This window comes from Echiichthys vipera, assembly GCF_963691815.1.
Source record: "Echiichthys vipera genome assembly, chromosome: 22".
Classification (NCBI taxonomy): Eukaryota; Metazoa; Chordata; class Actinopteri; order Perciformes; family Trachinidae; genus Echiichthys; species Echiichthys vipera.
The window spans coordinates 5,795,490-5,816,927 of record NC_139847.1 but is presented as its reverse complement, the minus strand read 5'-3'; the positions used below and the strand labels follow the sequence as shown (position 1 = coordinate 5,816,927).

At 41.3% G+C, this 21,438-nt stretch overlaps 1 protein-coding gene across 1 annotated transcript; it reads left to right on the top strand.

Annotated features, from left to right (window-relative positions):
* Positions 1-285: 285 nt before the first annotated feature.
* btr12 (bloodthirsty-related gene family, member 12) lies at positions 286-21,365 on the top strand. The gene is given in 16 exon segments (XM_083936887.1): positions 286-347; positions 1,931-2,415; positions 3,139-3,330; positions 3,471-3,566; positions 6,501-6,734; positions 8,467-8,614; positions 10,924-10,950; positions 11,967-12,268; positions 12,270-12,494; positions 14,563-14,642; positions 16,194-17,184; positions 17,600-17,695; positions 17,811-18,041; positions 18,908-19,055; positions 19,144-19,170; positions 19,251-21,365. Coding segments are annotated over 16 exon segments (3,843 nt in total). The 5' UTR covers positions 286-340; the 3' UTR covers positions 19,805-21,365.
* The last annotated feature ends 73 nt before the right edge of the window (positions 21,366-21,438 follow it).

The following is a 21,438-nucleotide window of genomic DNA, read 5'->3' as shown; positions in this document are numbered from 1 at the left end:
TAATGTTGTAGGAATTGATATGTTTTAGAATGACACAATAGCAGAAATGTTATTATCTTATTTCTACAGCATTGATTTGGCTGTTTAAGGGAAACCCCACTCAAATGGAGAAAACGACAGAGCTATGGTTTGTGTTGGGGCTTTTTTGTGCATATCTACAGCAGAGCCATAGAAATCAGAGTTAGATAACAAAGGGCGGGCACGTGTGGACACTTGGGTGTGTCCCACCGAGAGTGGGAGGTTCCACTTCAGGTTTCAGGAAGAGAAGCACCTGTTAGTGTGTGATTCATGGCAAAGTGCATGAAGTGAAGGACTGTGCCGCTCCACGTCAGACGAAAACATGCAGAGTAAGTTTGTTATTAGTTCTTCTTTTGACTTTAGGGTGCGCTATGTTATGTGTGTTATTTGTTGAGCAACAGTTCTGTGTAGTTTATCTCATATTTCAATTAGAAAGTAACAAACCGAGATACTTCTCTACAATAACACACATTTAAACACTTAAAGCTGAGTTTATGTATTTGTTTGGCTGTAAAAATGATCCATTTATTTTAAAGTGATGCTACACCTGGTGACATGTTTAAACCTTGTCTTATTCACTTCTAAGTGGTTGGGACATTGTACAAGATAATGGATACACCTAAAAACTGATGTCACCAGCAGGGGTTGTTTGTTTTAGCAGGTACAGTGTAAATGTAGAGTTGGAGGAGCTGTGTTTTCTTTTAAACCTGAGTCAATACGCAGCGGTGAGGTAGAAGGTCCTGAGTTTCTGCATTCCTCAAATAGTTTCTCACCTGCTCGACAGGGTGACGCTCTTAAATCCATTTCCTGCTCGTGTGAACAGACTTTGTGTTCCCCCGGTGCTGAGGATCAATTTGTTTTTATGACCTAACTCGAGTGCCGAAAGAACAATACCAGGTTGTAGCTGACGTGTGCGCCTTGACCTTTGACCCTGTAGTCAAACACCGCACATCCTTACCCCTTCTCTCTCTCTCTCTCTCTCTCTCTCTCTCTCTCTCTCTCTCTCATGTTAAAGTTCCCATATTCTGCTCATTTTGAGGTTCATATTTTATTTTGGGTTTCTACTAGAACATGTTTACATGCTTTAATGTTCAAAAACACACTTAATTTCAGGCTTGTTTTGATTAAACCTGAACATTATGGTTTTAAAGGTGCCAAATTCTGCTCATTTTAAGGTTCATTCTTGTATTTTAAGTTTCTACTAGAACATGTTCACATGCTTGAATGTTCCAAAAACACATTATTTTTCTCCTACTGTCTATCTGAATATACCTGTATTCACCCTCTGTCTGAAACGCTCCGTTTTAGCGCCTGTCTCTTTAAGACCCCCTCCTGAAAAAGACCAGTCTACTCTGATTGGTCAGCGTTTCTGGGTCTTCCACATCTGAACTCTCTTCACTGTCACTGTAGCCGGAGATTGACTGTAAATTCGCTGTAGCTGCACTTTCTAGCTATTTGTAATTTAATTGTGACATCACAACTGTACAGGAAGTCCTGACGGCTCATTTAAAGACTGTTACAGAGTTTCTGAAATCAGGTTGTGTGTTTTGATACCTTCACAGTATTCATAAAACACCTTGACCTGCTTTGTGATTTAAAAAAAAGACAGGAATTTCCCTTTTTACGATATGGGACCTTTAAATCATGTTTATCTTCTACTTCTGTCCTAAAATCCCTTCTCTGGAACGTTCACATCATACTTGAGTTCATGTGGCATGACTCTGACGCATGATCACATGTGATATTAGTGACTCATACAGGTGTGAATGACCCTTATGGGTGAGACATGTTGACGGCCACACAAATCCAGCAGTCTTGATTTAGTCTTTCTAGATATGGAGTATTTAGTTTTTTTGGAAACACACCTAAAAACCTGTGCGTCTAACCTACATCATCTCCCGTTTCCGTCCAGGCATGAGCTCTCCGGGGAGCCGTGGCCTCTGTGAGGACCAGTTCAGCTGCTCGATCTGCCTGGAGGTGTTCGTGGAGCCCGTCTCCACACCCTGCGGCCACAGCTTCTGCAAGGCCTGCCTGCAGGGCTACTGGAACCACAGCAAGAAGTTCCTCTGCCCCATGTGCAAGAAGAGCTACTCCAAAAAACCTGAGATGAGCGTCAACAGGGTCCTGGCAGAAATCTCCAGCCAGTTCCAGGGGTTGATGTCGACCGAGGGGGCCGGAGGAGCCGTGGGATCTGCGGGATCCTCACGGGGATCCACACTGAATCTGAGCTCAGGTACGAACCAGGGGGGCTCACCTGCAGGCAGCGACAATGGGGAGTTTGCCCGCGCTGGGGAGGTGCCCTGTGACGCCTGCATCGGAAGGAAGGTAAAGGCGCTCAAGTCCTGCGTGAACTGTCCCGGATCCTTCTGCGAGGTGCACCTCAGACACCATAAAAAGGTCAGTTTATCTGATTTTTTGAAGATTATTAATCATTATTTTCTATTATTTCGGTCTAATTTATTAAGATATTTTGCCAATATTCCTTTTCAGTTCATGTTATTGATCTTCAAAGTAAAATGCAAGACTGTTCGGCAACGTCGTTTATTTTATATTCTGAGCATCCGCTTGTTACACAACTTTACTCTCGCCAAATCTTATTTTACATGTTCTATAGTGATATATTTAAATTAGTCAAATCAAAGATGCAATTTAAAGGATGCATAATTACATTAAATGTATAATTGTAGATGTCTTGTGCATGATTTGTATATGATTCCCTGTAATTCAGCAAAACATATTGTATTTCTGTAATTTTTTTGTCTGTTTGTTTGTTTTTGGTATAATTTGAATTAAAAATCTTAAATAACATTTGGTGGAATCTACACAATATAAGAAACCGTTATGAAACAAGATAAAATACAGTCTATGATGTCAAACCGGATCATATTTAAGCTATCATTCAAAACGCCAAATATATAACTATGATCATGTCCGAATTCAGATTCCTGACATCCCATATTAAACACCCTGCTATTACACAAAAAGATATGAATGTAGGCTGCCCTACATTCAGTCAATGGTCGTCAGAGGCTAATCAGGTCCCCAACCACAGTCCTGAGTTTGTTTCGTCTACATCCCAGTCAAAGTCATGTCTGTCTTCCTCGTTGCACTAATTCCCAGGTGAAGTCTCTGACATCTCATCGTCTGATCCAACCCACTTTCCACCTGGAGGAGAAGATCTGTAAGAAGCACGAACGTCTCCTGGAGGTCTACTGCCGCACGGACCACGCCTGCATCTGCACAGCCTGCGCCGAGGCCACGCACAAGTCCCATGACATCGTCTCCGTTGACCACGAGTGGAAGAAGAAGATGGTGAGCTGCGCAACAACACTTTGTCAGGTTTAAGAAAGGCCTGTTTTTTAAAAATCAGCTGATTAAGGCCTCGCTGACAGCGGCAAGGGCGTGTGATTGATTCCAGTGAGCCACAATCCTTTTTGATTTTCCTCTCACAGAGTAATCTGGGTAAGAAGAGGTCGGAGCTCAAACATTTGATCAAGGAGAGAGCCAAGAAACTGGAGGAGATCAAACAATCCATCAAGGTCATCAAGGTGAGTCAGCTGAAGGCTGGAAGACGGCAGTTAGGGAACAAGCTCTCGCCTGTGAGTCACTGCGTGTTATTCAAGCCCTGAGGGACAAAACACAGGAGGTTTGGAAAGTTTTGGTGTCAATTTTCAGCCATTTAAAATACAAGTTTACAGGATAAGCAGCGGGACTTACCGCTTCCATAAATGTTATGACATTCATTCATAATTGTAAATGAGCACAGTGGGAACTTGATTTCACTTAATTTCAGGCTAGTTTTGATTAAACCTGAACATTATGGTTTAAAGGTGCCAAGTGCTGCTCATTTTAAGGTTCATTCTTGTATTTTAGGTTTCTAGAACATGTTTACATTCTTTAATGTTCAAAAAACACATTATTTTTCTCCTCCTGTCCGTCTGAATATCCCTGTATTCACCCTCTGTCTAAAACGCTCCGTTTTAGCGCCTGTCTCTTTAAGACCCCCTCCTGAAAAAGACCAGTCTGCTCTGATTGGTCAGTGTTTCCGGGTCTTCCACTTCTGAGCTCTCTGTGTCTCTGCAACGTCATTGCAGCTGGGGAATGACTGTAAAAATCACTGTAGCTGCACCTTCTACCTATTTATAGTATAGTTGTGACATCACAACTGTACAGGAAGTCCAGCGGACTCGTTTAAAGACGGATATTTTGATACTTTCATATTATTTTTTATAGCACCTTAACCTGATTTACTATCAAAAAAACATGGAAATCTCACTTTTTACAATACGGGACCATGGATATTTGATGTTTTATTATTCCACTTCAACCTTTAAAACATTTATCCAGAGACTGGTTAGTGTCTCAATACACACATTAGCCACACACACATGTATATGGTAAAAAATGAGACTTAGTGGTATAATGATGCACACTAACAGCTAATCATAGATAGGTAGCATTGAAAGATCATTGATCCCTTAAACTAAAAGCTACAGGTTCAATTTTAAAAAGCTAAAACTAGCATCAAATTGTATTATATTGAAATATTTTAGGTTCCTTTAGCTGACAAGTGTAGCATTGGTAGTATGTTAAACAGTTTCTTAACATGCAAGTCATGCGTATTAAAGTGTGCGTGGATCAGGCCGTCTGTTGTGCGGCTCTACTTCCCTTTATGTGCTGCATGTTAGATATTTGCCAAGTCTCTAATGTAGCGCTGTAAAGCTTTATTTGCACTTCAAGCAGCACTCTGATCAAGGCAAGCGTACAAAAAAACCATGACGCTGACTACATCTTTGTAATAGCTCTCGGGCTCTGCGGTTAGGGTGAATGCAGTTTGTTTTGCTCTTGCGTCTACAGACTCAGGTCCACGTCTGAGGCCGTCCGACTGGTCCGACCAGCGTAAACATTTAAGTTCCCCACACCCTGTTCTTACAGAACATCTACAAGCTCAATAGATGAAAGTGATAAAACCATGGAGCATTGCACTGCTTCTGTTCATGTAAAGAAAGGATTATAGTTGTAAAATGACTTTAATGTTATTGAAGTTTTGAATTGTAAATTTATTTAGCACGAGCAAAGTTTCCCAGGCACAGTGCAGCTCTCGGTTTCCTGCTTTGTGACATTTTTATATACTTTTACCAATACAACGAGGATTCAGTTACCAGAGGGTTGAATATCAGGATGTCCACCTCAGTGTGTGTGTGTGTGGGTGTGTGTACTGTACAAACACACGGCACATGTGCATGCAACTGATAAAGATAAGATAGAGATAAAGACAATCATGCCTCATTGGATTCTTTTGAATTTTGAAGAGGAATCACACACAGGAGTGGCTGAAATGAACTTTATAATAATAAATCAATCATCTTTATTCATTTAAATTACACTATAGTAAATTACAGTATAGTTCTGCCTCTTTGTTGGAGAATAAAAATAATAACAACACTGTAAAGAAAAAATGTAAAAGCACTGGAAACAATGTTTACAGATGGATACCGGGAAATTACAGTAAATAACAGTATCACAGAATTACATGTAATAAACTGTTAAAAAGAGAGCGCATTTTAAAGTCAAAATCAGTTAAATTACATTCAGTATACTGTAACTGTTGTTTATGATGAATAATTATAAATATTATAAAAATAAGAGGAGGTAGGACCAGAAAAGGTTTTAACTTCTTCCTTAACTTTATGCACATTAACTTTATTTGAATCATTATCGCTTGCTTTCCTTTTTATTGCTCATTCGCTTCATTTACTTTGCATTATTATTTTTAACATGTTCAATAAATATTAATTTAAAAAAATGAATACGGTTATTTACTGTAACTTCGCAGACTTTTTCTCTGTTCGTGTTTTTACAGTGTAACCTAAAACTGGAGAGTGGTATTGAAACTTTTGCAGGTTAATGAGCTTGGTAGTTTCCTACCTTTGAAAGACAAAACCTGTCAGTCCAGTCTGACAAGCAGCGCAGAGACACTTTGGAAATTACGCATACAAAAAGAGCTGTGATTACTGAAATGGCAGCATTTCACAGGGTCATTGTTAGACTCTAATTGTTTTTATTTTAGGCCTAACCCCGTCAGTCAGTCGCAGTTATGGGAACAATGAGGACAACAGACACTTTAAGGCGCGGCAAGTTTATTTATATCACACCTTAAGAAGATGGAAAATCAAAGTGATTTATACATAGGACCAAAAAACATGAACATTTTTAACTCTGAATTTAAAAGAAGGGTTGGAGCAGACCTCATGTTTTCTGGGAGTTTGTTCAAACTGAAATAAAAAAAGTAAAAATATACCCAAGAGTAAGACTATTTTTTTTAAGGGTTAGCAACCACAAAGCTAACAAACTAGCTAACCAATCGAGGTACCAGTACTGCTGCCTCGATAGGTTACTGTAGGTTGGCTTGATCTTAACTTAAATGAGCTTGAACGTGCACTTGACTAACTCTTGGTATTCAACATGTCCCCTCCTTGCAGTCCAGCTCTCAGAGGGAATTGGAGGAGAGCTGGCAGGTGTACGCGGAGCTGCAGCGCATTGTGGAGCAGAGTCAGGCGGAGCTGGTGGAGCTGATCGCCACGAGGCAACGCGAGGCGGAGCGTCACGCTCAGGAGCTGGCCCGAGGTCTGGAGAACGAACTCAGTCAACTGAGAAGGAGGAGCAACGAGCTGGAGGCCTACGCGCAGACCCAGGACAAAGTGATCTTCCTGCAGGTACGGAACAAAGAGTGTAAAACAAATGGACGTAGCCTATGCGTTGAGATCCGTTCTCTCAACTTGATCCAATCGTACTCGCCTACGGGAGTCGCCATCTTGTCAGACTTTGACTCCCCCTCATTTCCTCTTACCAAAAACAGGGCATGTATGTGATGTTGGGGGGAGGGACATACGTCCATCTTGCTGACCTGTACCTTCAGGTGAAGTGTCACTCAAGAGGCTGCGCCCCTAATTATTCATGAACTTTAACCTCCAATAAAATAAAAACTAGCCCCCCTCAGTGTTGTCATGGAGATATGACCTAAACACACAGACTAGAATAGTTTTGTGTACCAGTCTTTAAACAGGTTTAATGATGCTGTGAAAACAGCCTGTTTAACATGGGGGTCAATGAGAAATTGCTCTATTATGAAACCTGCCCCTAGTGGACACTCAGAGAACTGCTTATTTTTGGCACTTCCTTATTGGATCAACCAGCAAGTTGCTGTGGTGGGGGCTTGGTACAGACACACACTGTGGCAGATGTTTTAAACAAAAAGTTCTAAAGATCAAATGTTTTTTTTTGTTCCGATGGCATTTTCATATGGGATTAACAAACACACACACACACACACACACACACACACACACACACACACACACACACACACACACACACACACACACACACACACACACACACACACACACACACACACACACACACACACACACACACACACACACACACACACACACACACACACACACACACACACACACACACACACACACACACACACACACACACACACACACACACACACACACACACACACACACTGATGCAAGATGCTTTTCAAATGTCAAAATAATGCAGCTGTTATCAGAGCCACATTTGCACCATCCTCCATTACTGTCCCATTTCTCTCCATCTTCTGGTGCAGCTCCTCCATTTCTGTTTCATCACTACTGATGATCAATATTTGAAAGCACGACCACACTCCATCTGCAATTTTAAAAATGCATGCCGGCATAGAAAGTAATACCTTATTAGTCTTTTTTTTTTTCCAGTCGGTAGCCTACATGCACAAAACTATTAATATGCATTTAGGACACAGCAAGGGAGCTGATTAGTGAGAATGCTACAGATGCAGCAGTGTGAGATGCTACAGCCATGGGAGTCTGAGAGACATCCACCGTAACAGACTTTATGCTGTTTTTTAATAATGTCACTTGAAGCTAGAATGTGATATATATTCTTAAATCTTCTTTTCTTTAATTATTCATCCGCGTAATATCCACACAGCCAATTATCCTGTGGAGCTTCAGCTGTAGTTGCTAGGAGATTTGTAACACAACATCAAAAGCCTCCGCGAACACAGCCAGCTGTTATGGAAGTCCCCCCCCCGTGCATTTACCCCGGACTGTTTATGTAGATAAAATGTTGATTTTTTCTCTCATGAAAGACGTCTTTGAAGTTTTTACAGATAGTGTGTGAGGAAGCAAAGGCACACAGCCACACATACCAAACAGTGTTTACGAGAACAAAGTTAAGAGTTCTGTATATACTTCTGTTCGGTGTATATTTAACTCGTCTGATATCCTTTGCTTTGGTTTATAAATGAATTATTGTCAACCCCATGAAGCTGGAGACACCATACTGTGCCCCCCCCCCCCCTACACACACACACACACCCCGAGGGATCATTACATTTTAATCTAACTTTGTCCCTGCCATTTCCCGTAGAACCTGGCGACGCTCTCGCCCCCTCCCGAGCCCACCGATTGGTCTGCGGTCAGCATCAACACCGACCTCTACCTGGGAACCATCCGCTCCTCCGTCAGCGGCCTCATGGACAAGTTCCAGGAGGAGCTGAAGAGACTATACGGCAAAGGTGAGAGCACAATGTGTCACTGTGTTAAGAAATATCATTATAAATAAACAGGAACATAACGTGACATGACGACAGAGGGCAGGTTGCCATGACAAACTGACAGGGCTGGACAAAATAAAAGAAACACCTTATACATATCACTAAACCTGTTATTATGATAAAACAACAATAACTATAATTATAATAATAATAATAATGTATTTTATTTGTATTATACTTGTATTTTTTGCAATCTCAAAATGCTACAGAGCAGAATAGTTAAGTATAGTAAACAGTAAAATAAAAATAAAATAAAAAAACATATTTTATATAATAAGCTTCATGTCAAAGGGTGTTTCATTGGTTCGCACTGTTCCCGTTATTTTGTTCATGACCTTAATGACAAAATGTCAGTTTATTTTACACTAATTTTACTCGTTTACTGAATAAATACATGGATTCATTTGTGCAAAAGATCCTACGGAGGCCCTGAGAAGCAGGTGAGATTTATTTTTACTTCTGATGATCCAAGATTTGCCAGGATCAGTTTTTTCATCTGTGAAAATAGGAACTAAAAGAAGTTCTGTCAGGTCCATTTTTGTTTTTTGTCAGGATCCTTTGTTTGTGTTTGTGTTTGTAGTGGTATTATTTTGGGTCACAAGAGTGAAGCCCTACTGTGGACCTGAGATGTTGCCTAGCGATGCAAAGGCAGGGAGACTCCAAATGTTGAACGTGGAGCAGTGGTTCACTCTTGTGGTTGAAAGTAGAATTACAGTTCAACAACAACAACAACGAACACCTGAGACAAAAATGAGTCTGACAAAAAAAAAGTAATAAAAAAATCACCTGCAGAACGTTTTCCCACTTGGATGGAAAAAAACTTGATCCTTGGAAAAGGAAAATCCTTCCAAAACTCTTTAAACCTGATTTCATGGGTGAAAAACAAAAACTAAATAGAATAATGATCCTAAGCAACAAAAACATCCTTACAAAACTATCTTAATATGCTTTTACAGATGAAAAACAAAAAAAATATCCTTCCAAAACTTTTTTAATATGTTTTAACAGCTAAAAAAAAAAAAAAAATTGAATGATCTTAAAAAACAAAAATCCTTCGAAACTTTTTGAACCTGCTTTCAAAAAAGAAAAAAAATAATTATCCTAAAAAACAACAAAAAAACAAAACAAAACAATCCTTCCAGAACTTTTTTAACATGCTTTAACAGATGAAAAACAAAAACAAAATAGAATAATGATCCTAAACGAGCAAAAAAAAAATTCTTCCAAAACCTTTTAAATTTGCTTTCACAGATGACAAGCAAACAAAAAAATGGAATAATGGTCCTAAAAAACAACAAAAAACAAAACAAACACTTTTTTAATATGCTTTCAATGATGAAAAACAAAAAAATAGAATAAGGATCCTAAACAACAAAAACAAAAAGAATTCTTCCAAAACCTTTTGAACCTACTTTCATGGATGAAAAGCCAACAAAAAATAGAATAATGGTCCTAAACAAAAACAAAAAACAGAAAAAAACAAAACTTTCCTTCCTCAACTTTTTTAACCTGCTTTCACGGATGGAAATTTTTTTTTTTAAATGATCCTGAATTTTTTTTTTTTTTAATTCAACGGTGAAGACCTGTCCTTGAGTCTGAAACAATACTCAGGAGAATCAGACTTAAATATAATGGAGGGGAGAGGATTTGAAAAAGGTTAAAAAGTAATTCTCTGTGCAAACCTACATTTAAACCCAGCATCCCCTGTTTAATACCAACCACACTTGCTGTGCAAAACCCAACACAGGGATATGTAGGTCACTGTACGAGGACTTCGAAATAGAAAAGTGACTCACCGTTGCACCAGCGCCCCCCTGACACACTCGCACATTCACACACACACACACACAAGATGGTCGGACAGATGGAGATTGACTGACAGCAGCACATGTCTCCAACATTTACAGCTCTGGATTAGATCTACATGTTTACAACCCACACGTGCCATCTGCTTTGACTTTGACTCGGTGTCTCTCTCTCTCTCTCTCTCTCTCTCTCTCTCTCTCTCTCTCTCTCTCTCTCTCTCTCTCTCTTGCTGTCTGTTTCTCTCCCTCTCTCTCTTGCTGTCTGTTTCTCTCACTCTCTCTCACTTTCTGTCTGTTTCTCTCTCTCTCACTTTCTGTCTTTCTCTCTCTCTCTCACTCACTTTCTGTCTGTTTCTCTCTCTCTCCCTCTTTCTGTCTGTTTCTCTCTCTCTCTCTCTCTCTCTCTCTCTCTCTCTCTCTCTCTCTCGCTCTCGCTCTCGCTCTCGCTCTCGCTCTCTCTCTCAGAGCTCCGGAAGGTGCAGAACTATTCAAGTGAGTAAGACTTTTAATTTTAATAAGGAAAGTTTTGTCAATCATGTGCAGTGCCACCAAATCTTAATACTCAGCTATCACAGTTGTCCACAAGATGGCGCCACTCCTTCACCGTACATACCAGACTAAATTCATGGTATTGCTATGTTTACTTTGAGGTTTTCCAACTTTGTTTTGGGTAAAATTCAGTGAAATAATTATTGGAACAACAGTTTATTTATGAGACACTTCCACAAAGTCGGGAGCAGAAGCCAAATATCTCATTTACCTATAGGAGAGATTACACTTCAAACACTACATGTCCCACAATGCAACATTTATTTTTTTTAGACTCTCTCTGCTTGCTAAATAAATGCCCCCATATTTGCGAACTTTACACCTCAAGTTTTGTGTTCAGGTTTTCTCGTAAATTTGCCGACACTCATGAGATAACCCGGGTGACATCCCTGTGACATCATCAGGGTTATTTTTCTCATACTATAGAAAGCTCCTTCAGGGTCACAGAAGACGTCATTCAACTGTTTTCACAGACTTCATAGTACTCCCAACTGGACCATATGTACAGATAGAAGAGATCTGAACACTTATTAAAGGGATAGTACAGATTTTTTTGAAGTGGGGGGAGGTTTTTGCAGGGGAACTGAAGTTGTTACTGTATCTCTGCTCCCATCAAAGCCACCAGACTCAGACAACTCCAGGCGAAACACAGGAGTTAATGGTCTACCGTTGCCTCTATTAGTTTGTTTGTGTTATTTCATGACTTTGGTGTTTTTAAAGGGTTAGCAAGCTCTTGGAACAACATGAGTTTGAGTCCAAATCATTAAACAATGAGAGCCAAAATTAGAGGGTGAAGCATACCAGGAACATTTGTGACATGAGGAATTTTAGGAGATTTAATTTGACCTAAAGGCCTTTTGTTTTAGCCAGACGCCAATTTTAGAAGGAAGTCTTTCCCTGTTGTATTAATCAGATGTCCAGGTACAAACAACCCATTAACTCTGCTCTGTCCTGTCCAGGTGAGGTGATTTTGGACCCTGCCACGGCCCAGAGGAACCTGATTGTGTCCGATGACGGTCGACAGGTGAGATATGAGGAGCGTAAGGCCGTCCACTCTGAAGGTCCAAAGCGCTTCAGCCCCGCCCTCTTCGTCCTGGGCCGGGAGGGTCTCAACTTTGGGCGCCACTACTGGGAGGTGGACACGGGCCGCAAGACAGCGTGGACGATCGGCATGGCCAGCGCCTCGGCTCGCCGCAAGGGTGAGATCAAGCTGAGTCCTGAGGGGGGATACTGGTGTCTGTGGCTGAAGAACGCAGAGGTTGAAGGCTTTAGCATCGTCCCGACTGCCTCTCCTGCTGCCGTCCCAACCCAGCAAAGTAGGAATCTTCCTGGATTATGAAGGAGGCCAGATTTCTTTCTACGACGTGAAGGCGCGTCTGCATCTCTACACCTTCGTCGACACTTTTAACGAGAGCCTGTACCCGATCTTCAGTCCCTGTCTCACAGAGGAGGGGAAGAACTCTTCTGCCCTCATTATAACCCCCGTTAAACACACCTGAGGCTGACAGCCAATCAGAAGTCTTGCAACAACTTTAGGTCAAGAAAAGTTTGGTGCAAAGTGCAGATACTTTATTTTTTCATTTTGAACGGACAATTTTGTCCATTATCTGGTCTTTTTTTCTTCTCAACAAGCCAAGTTTATGACAGTTTTACTTGTTTGCAAAGCACTTTAACTCTTACAACAACTTTCTATCTGATGAAAACCAAGTAAATCATTCTGCATATCGAACATACCCACTAGAACTTTCTTTTCAGATGGGCACGTCATTGCATTTGCTCAAGTAAAAGTCAGACACGGTACAGATCCTTTAAAGGGCTGTTTCAAAGCAATAAAATGAAAGCATTGTGTTACGAATATGTGTTTAGATCAAAAATGTACCATGGATGGTAGTTTATTTTGACTGACTACACACGACGTGGTTACTCAAGAGTTCCTACATCACTCCTATCTCATAATTAATATAAAATAAACAGATGTATTGGTGTAAAAACAAATGAAGGATGAGAGAGGATTATTCCAAAAGCCAGATTTAACCAGTGGTTCTTTCTTTCTGCAGCCCTGGTTCAGTCGGACCTGTTAAGGAAAGAGTTGAGTTTGTACTTCTGGCACTTTCCTTACTGTGTAAGTCTTTGTTGTAACACTTTGGAGACTTTACAGAATAAAGAAATGAAGTTTCATCTATGCAAATATACTGTGTAGAGGTTTGGGCTTGCCTGGGGGACCAAATGAGAGATTTATGTACATACTGTAAGACCATGAAATTGTTTGCAATGGGCATTTTTTTTTAAACTTTGTTGATCTAGCATTGTTCATTGAACTTTGTTCTGTATTTTTATATTAATGTTTGCTTTTGTACCTTCTCTTTCTCAAGTCACAAACAAATAAAGAATTGAATATACTTTATTTTCAACTTGTGTCGGAGGGATTTGTCTTTTTCTCATTCGCTGTTCGTACTTATAGCTACAAAATGTACTGCGCTATTTAATCCGTATATAACCCACGTTGAGGTCATATCTCCATGACAACACTGAGGGGGGTGATTTTGTTTGTACCAGGCAAGTTTTTATTTTATTGGAGGTTAAAGTTTATGAATAATTAGGGGCGTGGCCTGCTGAGTGACAGCTAGCCGCTGGCCCTCACTTCTCCTCGGAGGTAAACGTCAGCCACATGGACGTATCTCCCTCCCTCCAACGTCACATACATGCCCTTTTTTGGTAAGAGGAAATGAGGCGGAGTCACAGTCTGACAAGATGGCGACTCCCGTAGGCGAGGACGATTGGATCAAGTTAAGAGAAAGGACCTCAACGGGTAGGCTACGTCCATTTTTTAAACAGTCTATGATTTAGACCCAAACCACAATCTTTTTCCAAAACCTAACCAGTAAGATAGTTCTGTTGCTTGAGTCAATTGTCCTCCTTAAAGCTGCATTAATAAACATGTTTACATTAACATGCTAAGCTAACCGCCTGTTAAATACTTTATAATGCATTGTTCTCTTAATTCAATCCCATAAGTGGGTTTCAACCCTTATCACTCCAACCACCGACCAAATCAATCATATATGCAGAGCAAATAAATATATACAGAACAAGAAAGTGCTAGTGTTTGTGAGAAGATTAATTAATTTGTGACTTCTATGAGACTCTGAATTGCAAAGCGGTTAAAGCCAAAATGTAGAATCTTTTGACCCACGTGCAGGAGGTTGCTCACTGCTTTTTTCACTAAATAAAAGGTTTTTGTTGAAGTGCTTTGCTTATTTAAAAAAAATGCTAGTACAATAATATTTCAGAATAAATCAGGTACTAATAATTTGTTCTCCAGTGTATATAGAAAGACACTGACTTCCCCTCAGGCACTCGTAAGAGAAGTCAAAGATAATAAACTTCAGGGAGCTGGAACTTCTTTTGTTGTTACTCCTGGACTGCTCGTTCTCTCCAAAGGGTTCAAACCAATCCTCATGTGAGGGCCATGGCCAAGGGGTATAAATTTGTATCTGGGGTAAAAAGAGAGGGAGGGGGGTATATTTTGGGTCTGAGGTGTGTGTGTGTGTATAGTTGGGGGGTTGGAGGTGGCCGTGGTTACAGCCAGTCTCATGTATCAGTGTACAGCCGAGCCTTGAGGCAGCTGCTCTCTGGTGAGTGTCGCCCATATCTCTGCTTTTCTGCCCGTCCTCTCCTGCGTTTTCATTTCTTTTCTGTCCCATCTGCAGTGCATCCGTCTCTTAGGGGAGTGTTGTGTGTGTCATACATTTTTTATTACCGTTTGGCTGGTTTGACCCCGGCTAAGGACTTTATTTTTTTTGACGCAGTCAGTTTAGTACAAATTCAAGAGAAGACTTCCATCGTTTTTCTTAGGCGTGCGGTGTTTCCATGGCAAAATAATCCAGATTATTGTTCAATGCAGTGAAGCAGTGCACGACAGGTCACTGGGTAGAGTAATATTTTTGGAAAGAAGTTAATCCAGTCTGCTGTCTATACCTAGGCCTCAAGCATAGAGCTGCTTGTGCTAAAAGTCAAACTTATTTACAGCTTCACAGACACGCTGCCTTTAAACTAATTAGACAAGTGTGATATATTTAGCCGGAAGTCCAGGTCAAGATGCAAATGTCTTGTTTAAAAAAGCAAGATTTCAAGTTAAAATTATATATAAGTTATTAATATATTATTGTTTGTATCAGCCAATATTATCAGCGGATATTATCTAGGTCCCAAATGTATTTGTCGTGGCGAATTTCTGCGGATAAGTAAGACACACTAACCTGACTCTCGCCAGATGAATTTGGTTCCGCCTTGACTCAACCTAGGTCCACTCAACCATCTGGGATCACTCCATAGGTAAAGTGGTTATAGGTGGTCGAGCCAATCAGGACCGCCAGACGGGGTTTTATAGATGTGACGTAGCGGAGAAACGACTGTTGTGATCGAGGAAGCAGGCGTCAACATCGATGCTGCTGTTCCATCCGTGTGTCCAATCTAGTGAATATTTATTCTTTAAAAGAACAACAGAGAACGGCTCTAATGGCTTTTGTTGGTGGAAACCATGTTTTCGCCCCTGTTTGGCTTTTCCCTTCGTCACTGTCATCAGCGTCCCGGGTTGGTTTCCATGTGAGTGGCTGAAGTAGCACATCAATAAAGATGATGGACAAGTGGTTTATCCAATCATGTGCAAGGCCCAGCCTCCTGAAAGCACTTTCTAATGGAGCGATCCCAGATGGACGAGGGAAGCAAGGAGGAATAAAATTATTCTGGTGAGAGTCAGGTTAAGAAAAACTTCCAGTAAATGTTTAAAATACAGTATGTTTGAGGTAACTTTAAAATGTACCTTTCCTCGCCTCCCATACCTACAGTATTTATCTTGGTCTAACTCTAAGTAGTCCTTATTTTATGTTGTTTTTCTTTGTTTTTTTAAAGTTGAATATCAGGCAACAGTCTATTGCTATCGGATGTTTTTAACTCTAACTATACATAACTATTCATCAGCCGCAAGAAACTCATAAAAGAATAAAACAAACACAACCAAACAACACTCCCCCAAGACTCACAAGGGCTCATTTGTTACAGAGAAAGTTTGACTACACTCACAAATGTGTAATAATAAATGAGTCCTGTCATGCTTTGCAACATTTGCATGAAAATGACCCCAAATAAAGTCACGCCATCTAACCCGAGCGACCTCAATATCACAGCAGGTTTGATGCCCCGTTCAGAGCCTGGTTGCTTGCGCTGAAAATGACCCTGCCTCTCCGCCGTGCAGGAATGGCCTCTACTGGGAACCTTTCTGAAGAGCAGGTGCACTGCTCCATCTGTCTTGACGTCTTTACGAACCCCGTATCCATCCCCTGTGGACACAACTTCTGCCAAGGCTGCATTCTGGGATACTGGAAAACCAGCCCTTTGTACCAGTGCCCTATGTGTAAGAAGTCCTTCTACAAAAGGCCTGATATTAGCATTAACACGGTTCTGAGGGAAATTGCAGAGCAGTTTAAGGAGATCAGGGTTAGAAGTGTGGAAGAAAGGGTAAGCGAGGAGGAGGAGGAAGCTGCGAGAGAAAAGAAGTGGACAATGGAAAGAAGAAAGAAGGAGGATGAGGAGAGGCTTTTGGAGAAAGACAAGAAGCAGGAGTTTCTGGAGGAGCTGAAGCAGAAGCAAGAGGAGGAGAGAAAGAAAGAGAAACCAGGAAAGGAAAGGCTTCTATCAGAGGAGTTACCCCCGCTGATCCCCTCAGTGTCAGCACCAAAAACCTCTCTACCGTCACCCCAAGCCACAGCTCAGAAGCCGCCTCCTTTGCCCCAGACGTCACCTCCACCTTCACCTCAAATCCCTGCGTCTCCATCTCCTCAAACCTCAGCTTCTTACTCTTCACTCCCTCCTCCTCCCTGGGAGGAAGTCCTCTGTGATGTCTGCCTGGGGGACGGCAGGCCAAAAGCGGTCAAATCCTGCCTCGTGTGTCTGACTTCCTACTGCGAGGAGCACCTGAAATCTCATTCCGCAAGGTTCACCAAGCACAAGCTGATAGAGCCTGTCGCTAACATGGAGGACAGGATGTGTCCCAAGCACGAGAGGCTCCTGGAGCTGTTCTGCAAGAAGGATCAGACCTGTGTGTGTGTGCTCTGTACGGAGACGGACCACAGGGCGCACTACACCGTCCCTGTGGAGAGAGAATGGACAGAGAAAAAGGTGAGATTACTACAGTTTAGTGATTTTATTTTCCAGTCAGTTTTGTTAAGACTTGCTTCCATGTCCACACGAAGGTAATGCATAGACGTAGCTAAGTTTGAAAATGTAGCTTGTCTTCTTCAATTGGTATTCTGTCCACACTAAGCTGCTTAGCAGTTTTTTATTTTCTTCTCAGACCCTTTGGTAGACATTTTCCAAACCACAATGTACCTGTGTCAAACAATGGTGTCATACTTGTTGTCAAAGAAAGACTGAGCCTTTAAATTAAATCTTAACTGCACCTTTGGTTCAGTGGCTCCATGGGCCCATGTGTTTCGATGGAAAACAATTACAACTGCGAAAGTAAAGACAGACATTGGCGTTATCGTGTGTATGCCGGTCAGCAGCCGCATTTGTGTGAAATCATGTTGTGCAGGCGCAGCTGAAAAGGACGGAAATAGACGTCCAGCAGATGATCCAGGAAAGAGTGCAGAAGGTGGAGGAGATCAAACACTCTGTGGAACAAAATAAAGTGAGTGACAAGCTTTTGTCGCAGAGCTTTGTGGTACATTAAAATTCTAATACCGCAAGTAAATACATTTACACAAAGATTATCGTGCAACAGAGGTTTGCCTGTCCTTTTTCAGGCCAGCGCTCAGAGAGAGGTAGAGGAAAGCGTGCAGGTGGTGTCAGAGCTGGTGCGCTCCATCCAGAAGACTCAGGCCGAGCTGGTTTTGGCCGTAGAGGAGAAGCAGAGGCAGACGGAGAAGTGGGCTGAAGGCCTCGTCGCTGAACTGGAGCGGGAAATCGCTGAGCTGAAGAGGAGGAATACAGACTTGGAAAACGTGGCTCGGACCGACCACATTCACTTCTTAAAGGTGAGAGAGCATTTTGTTTTTTAAAAGGTGTAGCTCTCGAGTTAAGATTCCAATCCAGCCAACAATATGGGACCTTTAAAGTGCAAGTCCGGCCGTAAATGGACCACATGGTCTTTTTCTTTCTTATATGCATTTAAATATATATATATATTGATCACCTATTTACCCAGAGAAATCCCAGAGAGACGCTAGCAGCCAGACATGGCTAACACTGCGTAGTTCGGGGCGGTCTGGTGAACCCATCCAAAATGGCCTTTTTTAACCACTAATATTGCTTAAAATAGCATCAAATGCACTGCAGTTCAGTTCAAGGAGGAGAGTATTGAACTGGACTCCAGTGCATTCGGAGTGCATTCAACTTGTATGGACTGCCTCTCAACACGGACCTAGCGTTCTGCTAAGGCTTGTAGCATTGTAAACAGTCTTTTTAAATAAACTCCAGGTTCGCTAACTACATTGTTGGTGCTTCGTTTTATGTGTAGGGACCCTGATCATGGTACTGCAGAGGCTTGGTCATATTTTGAGCAATATAATCAGTGTTAGCCATGTCTGGCTTATAAGGTCCCTCTTGGAATTCTCTGTTAATAGTTGATCCAAAAAAAAATTGTCGCAATGGCTTATTTGATGTAAATTCATGTCGAAAAAGGCTGTGGGGTCCACTAATGCCGGACTTACACTTTAAGTATTTGAAGAGGCCTCAGTCTAAAATTAAAAAAAGCTTCAGAGTTATGATAATTCCTGATAACTTATTACTTTTGTAAAAGGAGATGATTTGTCTTTCAAAATGTGCAAATGTGCATTAAAATTGTGGGTATTTTGTCACGTTAACTATTTGGTTTCTAAGTTGTCTTGTGATCTCTTTGTAGAGCTTCCCAACCTTGAGCACTCCTCCCTCTGTCAAAGACTGGTCTGAAACCAGTGTTCCCACTGACATTTGTGTTGGTATGATCAGGAGATCTGTGTCGAAGCTGGAGGCCACATTAAACGAAATGATCAGCAAACTGACTGAAAGTGGTAGGATTTCATTTTGATTTTAAATTGAGAGCATCACCACAATGAGATGGACACAGTTTTTTTAAATTCATTTTTTTGCTTCTTACAGAGATCAAGAAGATTATTAAATATACAGGTACACTTTTTTCGCATTTGGTTTGATCCTTTTATCATCTCGATATCCTCCAACCAAATAAATGTCTCATGTTTCTGCAGTGGACGTCACTCTGGACCCTGACTCAGCCAACCCGTGGTTGCAGCTTTCTCAGGACAGACATCAGGTGAGACACCTGGGTGCATGGCAGGACCTTCCAGACCATCCTGAGCGCTTCGACACAGTGGTCATCGTCTTCGGCCGCGAAGGCTTCACCTCGGGGAGACATTATTGGGAGGTCCAGGTGGGAGACAAGGACGACTGGTACTTGGGCGTGGCCAGGTCTTCCGTAAACAGGAAGGGCAGGATCTCTGTGAGCACTACCCAGGGCTACTGGGCTCTGGCCATGAAGAAAGGCCATGGGTACCGGGCGTCAACGTCCCCGCCAATACCTCTCCTCCTCGACCCCAAGCCCAAGCGCGTGGGTGTGTACGTGGACTACGAGGAAGGGCAAGTGTCCTTTTATGACGTGAAGGCTTTGAGCCATATATACACATTCAAAGATACGTTCATGGAGAAGATCTTTCCCTTTTTCTACCTCTACTGCTGCGACAAAGCCTCTGACACCATCGTGATCTGTCCTGTGAACGAGAAAAGTCTGATCAAGCAAAGCTAAGGACAAGTTTGACCGTAAAAACAGCACTAAAATTGATTGTATGTTGTTGTAGCCAAACTGTATTTGATGTTTTATGTATATGTATTACATGCATAGTGTAGCACAACACATATATTGATTGTACAGTAAACCCTACAAAATTATATCAGCTAATGGAAACTCCATAAAGCCATGAAGGGATAGTTCAACCCAGTGGCCAGAATAAAATGTTGGTATTGTATGCTTCTACAAACCAAAGAGATATTGATGTACTAAAGATATGGTATTTTCGGCTACACCTATGGAATGAAGGTAAACACTTCCTGTTTCCTAAGTGTGAGTGACCTCGCTAACATTAGATATTTATACAGCTAACAGTTATAGCATGACATATATTAGTTATCTGAGGCGTTCGCAAATGTTAGTTGACATTAGCTTAGCTGTGTTCCCAGATCTCACAAGAGTTTGTTGCTGAGACAAAAACAGGTATCAAACAAAGTTCATTTGTGGGATGTGGCTTTTAAAAAATGGGTCCAGTAAGTATTTCAGTGCCCATGGGGCGAAAGGATCCTTCATAATCTGTGTTCACCTCTGCCATTGGAATCAATATACTCAGGATCTGTCGCTAGTCGCATAAACAGTCGAAACATGTGACAGATACAGGGAATGACTGAGCTGCACCGTCTCGCTTTTAAAATGATAAAAATTTTAACCAACTCTAATGAAAATCCATCTGCATCAATATTACACACTTAGAGCAAGTGCTCCAGAAGTCAGGTGACGTAGGCTAACAAGCCAGTTGAGCAAGTTCACTATGGGAGAAAGTCAGGTGGATGGTTGGGTCAAACACACACCAGACTTTCACCCAGGAGACTGCGGTCCTTGGCCCATGTGAAAGTGAAACATAAATGTTCTTATTTCAACTCAAACCCCAATAACCAAGTGGTTTAAATTAAGTCGATATTCAACGTAGGCTATCTGTGGTGGCAGAAACATACAATGGCAATATTTTATTCTGGTGATTCGGGTGGAAACATGCATATTCACATTCTTACTGAAGTTTAAATGAGAAGATTGATACCGCTGTTATGTGTATACACTAAATATAAAGCTAGAACTAGGCACTTGGGTTAGCTTAGTTTAGCATAAAGACCGAAAGCATGGAGAAACAGCTAGCATTGCTTTGTCCAGACGTAAAAACAATCTACCAACCAGCACCTCTAAAGCTCACTAATTAAAGTAATAGTTTGATATTTTGTGAAAAAACATTTTTCGATGTTTTCGAGCAATGCTTATTCAACATCTTGCCAAGGGAAGATTTGTACCTCTTTTATGTCTGTAGAGCCAACAGCCATGCAGTTAGCTTAGCCTCGCAAAAAGACTGGAAGCAGAGGTAAACGTCTAGCCTGGCTACAAAAACCACCTACCAGCACCTTTAAAGCTCACTAATCAACACATTATATCCCATTCATTTAATGGGTTGAGGTTGATTTCATGATTGCATGTTGATTTTTAATTCAAGTGTGATTGATGCTGCAAAGATTATATGATAGGCTATAACAATAAATATTCTCAATTGTCATTATTTTCTGGCTTCATGGACTTTTGGATAGTACTGTAAGTTTCATTTCAGTGGAATCACGTCACTTGACCAC